Source organism: Hetaerina americana, unplaced genomic scaffold (genome assembly GCF_022747635.1).
Source record: "Hetaerina americana unplaced genomic scaffold, ioHetAmer1.1.p SCAF_28, whole genome shotgun sequence".
NCBI classification, from domain to species: domain Eukaryota; kingdom Metazoa; phylum Arthropoda; class Insecta; order Odonata; family Calopterygidae; genus Hetaerina; species Hetaerina americana.
The window spans coordinates 5,981,419-5,987,691 of record NW_027286852.1 but is presented as its reverse complement, the minus strand read 5'-3'; the positions used below and the strand labels follow the sequence as shown (position 1 = coordinate 5,987,691).

At 40.2% G+C, this 6,273-nt stretch overlaps 1 protein-coding gene across 1 annotated transcript in view; it reads right to left on the bottom strand.

Moving 5' to 3' along the window:
• Positions 1–228: 228 nt before the first annotated feature.
• LOC139689859 (chitinase-3-like protein 1) overlaps positions 229–6,273 on the bottom strand; it is a 35,037-nt gene continuing 28,992 nt past the window's right edge. Inside the window, exons 9-10 of the mRNA XM_071586955.1 lie at positions 5,596–5,727; positions 229–489 (exon numbers count right to left, since the gene is read on the bottom strand). Of these exons, the coding sequence (XP_071443056.1) occupies positions 343–489; positions 5,596–5,727 (279 nt within the window). The 3' untranslated portion in view covers positions 229–342. The remainder of the gene's footprint in view (positions 490–5,595; positions 5,728–6,273) is intronic.

Genomic DNA, 6,273 nt, shown 5'->3' with positions numbered 1-6,273 from the left:
GTCAATGTTTTGAGTGACGTTTCAGACACTGGGCGATTGCACTCTAATGGCATTAGGGCTGCTGAAATGTCTGTTTTAAATTTTCTGCTTCTGTGCAGCCAGATTAGGATGGGCGCGTATCGCATAACAATCAAGTAAGTTGCATAGCTGGGCGTATCAACCCCAAAAACTGTTGACTTCGATTTTTGAAGGTTTTCATAATTTTGCTGATAAATAGGTAAAAAGGGGGAATTTCTCAGAGAAATTTTATTTTTCGCACAACAGGAGTACCGATTGCCTTATCTTTGCATTTCTTAGAGTACATATTTCGGATGAGTCGCGGGCGACACGTAAGTTTCCATCCTATGGCTGTTCCCCGTTGAGGGCGTTGAAGGCGGCCCTCGTCAGCGGAAAGGTCTCGCCCCCCTCGGTGAACGCCCCCTTGAAGTCCTCCATGTCCACGTTCATGATGGCGGCCCCGGCGAGGTTCCTCTCCAGGATGAACTGAGCCTGCGGTGGAGGAAAGTGAGATTCGCAGTTTTATCCCGGGTTGATTCACCGGATACTTTGACAGAACACATTGAATCATTTTTAGAATAAATACTTTTATCTTGGACAAATGTATAAATAAAAAATTTTAATTAATGATCGAAATAAAAATATTTTTGGGAGGCATATTGAACCTCTCCCCTAGGACTAAAGCCTTGCATCGCAAGGGTTGGCGTGTTCCGATGACCTCTAGAGCTGTTCCGGTTGGGAGTAATGATAATTGCTCCTGGTAGGGTCACCCATGGCAAATGGTTCAAAGTTTAGGAGCCAGAGGAAAGGTATTCCGCTGTTCCTCAGCCTGCAAAGGCGTGTGACCCCGGTGGGGATATGAATATTAATAGGATGATGGGCATAGATTTCCATTCTTCTCCACACCAATCTGGTTGTGAAGGATGGAAGAGGCAAGGTGGACTGAAAGGAAAACAAACGAGTACTAGGTATGTTTGGGGCGGAGAGAGGATTGGTTGCTGGGAGAAATCCCAAAGTGGCAGGGAAGATGATGGAATCCGAGTGTTTTGATTGGCAATGGGACGCCGAAGACCGTGAGAGAGGGGAGAATGCTAGCCAAGTAAGGAGAAGGAATATAAAAGACAAATTGGACGGAATGAAGGGTAAAAGATGTATTTGGAATAAAAAGGGAGGTTTTTTCAATGCTGGATGTTTGGTTTAATTTTTTTAAGACCCAAGGGAATCGCTGTAAAGTTTCATAGTTTTTATACAACCAAAAGCTACCTTAACTGGTAGATTACCAACAGAAGTAGCATATTTAGCTCTTTGCTGAGATGTATTAAAAATATAGATCGAATTCTATTTCAGACAGACTTGACAGTTTTCTTTTATCTTCCCCAAATTTCCTGATGAACATCAGCAGCTTTGGCAGCAGACCTTCCGACCACTGCAGATCGAGGCGTACTTACCTACACTGTTTGCGTCAATACAGTGACCATGGTGACCCCTCCTCTTATTCTCTCGCTACACGTAAACGGTTACTTTCTGGGCAGCCTTCGTAGAAATAATTGCTTATGGCAATCTCACCTATTGGCTTAATGCTTTTCATAAGCGCCGCTAGCGTCTCACAAAGCCCGAACAATTCATATTGACAAGCATGTTATCCACTCAACCATCCGCTTCAATTGCCAGAAATGTTAACTACCCTCTAAAGAGGTCTGCAGCATTTTAATATCTTTCAACAACTCAACCATCTCAGTTTCCGTCTTCATCGGTTTTCTCCCCAGAAAACGTACTTCTTGCCCTCCCATGCCTCGAGCGTATTGTTTCTGCTTTGTTTACATCCATTTTAATTTAATTATTTTGCCTTCAAATTTCTCAAACTATGCTTTGTGCGCTCATATTCTCTTACCACATTCATACATTAAAATGAAAGTTTATTAGTGACTTCTAAAACCACCGTTGAATGTAAATGTAAATAACTATCGACGTTAATCTTGAATATTTTAAATACTGATCATATTAGCCTTAAAATAATCGCGCTCACGTTGATTCAGTAGCCGCTTCATTTCCACCACAGTCATACCTTATAAAATTCACACAAAAATATCTGATTCAACACAAAGTGAAAATATTTTCCATGAACTTCCATCCCTAAGATGTAATTAGTTGACGTCGGGGTTTGATGCATCAAAATATGTAATTACACACGTACATCAAGTGAAGTCGATGAGAATACTTATTATGAACCATACATAGGGCATAGAGCACAATCCACTCCAGTTTCCAACTTCCGCCGGTTTGAAATGTCCCGTTTGTAATCGAATCCCTCGAGTCAATCAGCAGTCGCGGAGCCTTAGCAGAGATAACCTCACGTATCCCCGATTTCAATTTTACCGACGGATGTAAACAAATCACGACGATAGGGAGGATGGAAGTGAGAAGTGAAATTGACGAAGAGTGATAAGAAATGGTAAACTGTTTTCTCTGGTCACGTCGGCATGATTGACTTAAAATCGTAATTGCAACTGTTGCTCTATAATTTGATTTATAACGCATGGAAAATATAAGGATATTAATTAAACTATTTATAATAATAGGTTGAAAAGGAATATTAACTAGAGTTATCAAGTTGCTTGCCTAAGTGACCTTTCAATGGGCACTAGATGTAATTTCCTTAAATTTTTGTTTATATTTATGTGATCAATAGTCTAATGAAACTTTGCCAATAAGTACAAAGACCTTCCCTTTGACGTATTCTCACTACAGTTCTGTTTGTAACAAAGTTTAATTCCGTGGCCTCCCTCCGGAAATTTCGCCTACTTATTTTTCAAATTCTAGCCTGCGCGTTATTGGATACATTTTTTACCGCATCCTATAATGCAATGTTTGCCAGCTAAAAGTAGACGTATATATTTGCATGCGTGTAAGTTGAAAGGATATTTACATAAATGTAGACGCAACTATGAGTATAGTTTTGAATGGATGCGTTGATTTTTCATGTGGGTTTGTTCCCTTTTACAGGTGGTGATCTAACACTCCCCGCCACACGCCCTCGAGGCGGCTTGCGGGGTATTATGTAGATGATGTTGTAACGCCCATAACACATTTGAAAGATGATCTCTATATTATCGATAAGAATGTGAACATGAGTAAACACCGTATTGAGGTGAAATTCAAAGTACTAAAACAATTAAATGAAATTTATATGAAAGAAGTTGTTATAATTTGTTATTGGATGCCAGAGGTCAGTTATGCAGTAAAGGATGGTGAAAAGAGAGAGCAAGAAATAAATAAAAATGCATAGGCCTTGGGATAAAACTGTGGTGTGTGAACATTGGGGGTACAATTGATCGAAAAACAGGTAACAGGCAAAATTGCACGAGGTATTTTAGCAAAAACATTAATAGTGACCTTAAATGAGATATGGTTTTATTGACCAAGTTAAGTGCATGAGTATCTGCGGCTGAGATCGCTGAACAAGAGCAGTCCAGATCGAAGTGTCCCAGGAGTAATATAAAACGACAGTTGTGAAAATTCCAACTTTTTCAAAGAAATATTTTAACGGAGGTATTTTATTCAAGAGGAATTTTAAGTCAAGATATAATACAAATCGTGTGTTGCTGAAGAGAAAGAGGGCGGTGTATTGGGATAGCGTTCTGATATACCAGTAAATGAATGAAGAAAGGGGAAATCAAGATTCCATTCCTGACAGCGTCCCCAAATAAAAGTGAACGGACAATATACGATTGTACCGTTAAATTTGCTTATGTGGAAACGCGAGAAACGCGTTTCATTGGAGAATTCGATGAATAAAAATAGAGCGGAATAGCAGAATGAGAAGCAACAAGGCATCGGGGGAAAGCGAAGGTATAGTATTGTATTATTTAACTGAGGTGGACTTTCTTCTTTAATTCGGTTAAAAAGAAGGGGCATGTGATTAAGATCATACCCGCAGTGCCACCGGACATGAGAAGGAATGAAACTAAGAGAACTAAGTATACAATTTGTGTAATAGGTATTGGGAAAGTATTGATTACTTTTTGCTGTGGGGTTCAGATAGCTGTGAGTGCTGGAGCATGTCTTCCTTGAAGTGAAGCAAGTGAGTAAGTAACCATTGACGGGAGAAGAATGAAGAACAGCTTGGAAAAGAAGAGTTACTGGAATCATTCGGCAGAAAAATTGTGGAAAAAGGGAAGTACTTCAACGGTATGAGCTTTGGGAACACTTTATTGTATGGAATTCGGAAATTTTCAAAAACAGAAGTAGGGTAGAAAATATTTGAAGACAATGAAAAGTTTTGCATCGAAACTGTTATGAACTACAACAGTTCCGATACAAAACTAACAATCAAATTTATACTGTTAACTGCCATTTATATAATATGGCCTTGGTCACTATGTCTTTCAGACGGCGTAGTTTTCAGAAATCATTCAATAAGTCATAAAAGGCCTTTGATGTGAAATTTAATATTGACCAACAGTCAGAGGGATGGTGTATTTTCTGGTGATTTTCGAGGAGGATAATGACCAAATTGTAACAATTTTCCATTAAATATTTATTCATTACTCGATCATTTTCAATTTACTATAGAAGGTTTGAATTTTAAAAAACTCGGTGAATATATTTTCTTGGCGTGTTCGTGAGGTACTGAATTCAGACAGTCGGTTAGGTGTGCGTATGATCGCAGCTCGTATTGACATTGATAAGATAATATGAATGTGCACACCATTATCACTAAACGTATGATAAATGCGAAAGATTTGCGCTAAAGTAGTCTCGAAGGTACTTTCTGCGACGGCATCGTAACGATCCCCCAACTCCCTTGCAGTCCCGATTTGGCACTAGCGGGCTATTTCCTATAAAAGTGAAATACTCCTTCAAAGGACACCACCATAGACCCCAAGCGCTTCCAAAGAACCTTGCACTCGTACCCTTAAGAACTTTCTGGAATCCGCCTACCAGGAAGCCTTATAATCTTGGAAAAGACGATAGCAAATGTGTATCGACGCTCAAGGGATGCACTTTGAAGAATTTTTAGGAAATGTAAGAAAATCTGAATTATTTATGGCATATTTTTCCAATTCGTTTCTCGATACATTTTATACACGCCATGTACAAGTATCTTCAGGTAAAGTTGATGTGGTGCATCGAAACCGATCGTTTAATAAATCAATACCAGGTGGGAAATTGTTACCAATTGTTCATTGCCAGGTAAAATCATTTTTTCATACACGGCAAAGATGGAAGAGTGTAATAATGCAGTGAAAATTTGGGAGAATAGAATGTAAAAACAATGAGGACTTATGCGGTGTTAAGATAAGATAGGAAAATGAGACTAAGGGAGGCATAGGATAAGGTAGATTAGTGACTCGACTGGATGTTGGAGTGTTTGGTAGAGGAAAAGAAACCATGATCGTTACATCCTGGAGAATAGTTTCAGATGCCCACGGACTCTTTCTGGAACCGTTTAAAACCAGGGTGACAGTTAAAAGCACGACAAACCCAATCTTCAACCCGATAATAGCAATAGTGACCATGGCGGACCTTCATCTCTTTTGATTGCCACGGGACGGTACCGGACCCTGCCCTTGGTACCCATACGGATGTAATTCTCACCTTCGCCCTGACGGACTCGATGTCTTCAAAGGATCCCCACTGAAGCGATCTGCTGTGGCCGTAGGACATTTTGGACTCCTCATCCCTTGTCACCACCCAGTCCTCCGACGCGTTGGATATCTTCCTTCGCAGCTGCAACAAAGCAACCATGGAAACCAACAGCGGTACCAGTGGAAGAAAATTCCGCCGGATATTGAAATGTTATGCATGCATAAAATTTACAAGCCATGGAAAATCATTCGCAATGCGATTTCATTCAGCGATCTGGCTTCACCGTTTACATTTATCATTCAACACTAGCCTAAGAGGGGAGCTGGAGAGATGAAAACACCCGAGGAAGATTTTTTTCCAAAACGGATGTAGTGAATGACAAATTTCTCGAGCCTTAAAAAGGTCCTCCGATGCACGCGTGAGACGAAAAATGGAGACGGACGAACAACCTGCTATCACAGCTTTGCTGCCATAAATTTTCAAGATACCCGGAAAAATCTTAAGATTAGGCCGCAGATTAAACGTCGCCACAACTCATTTACCAGCTGGTGCCAAAATTAGGTACTTGGTGGTCAACGCGAAGGATCCGTTTGGCCTCAAGACTCCCGGAGTTTACCAGATACCCTGTGAGTTCGGTGGATTCTACACGGTTTGCATAAAAAGTATAGAGAAAGGTTTCTGAAAATA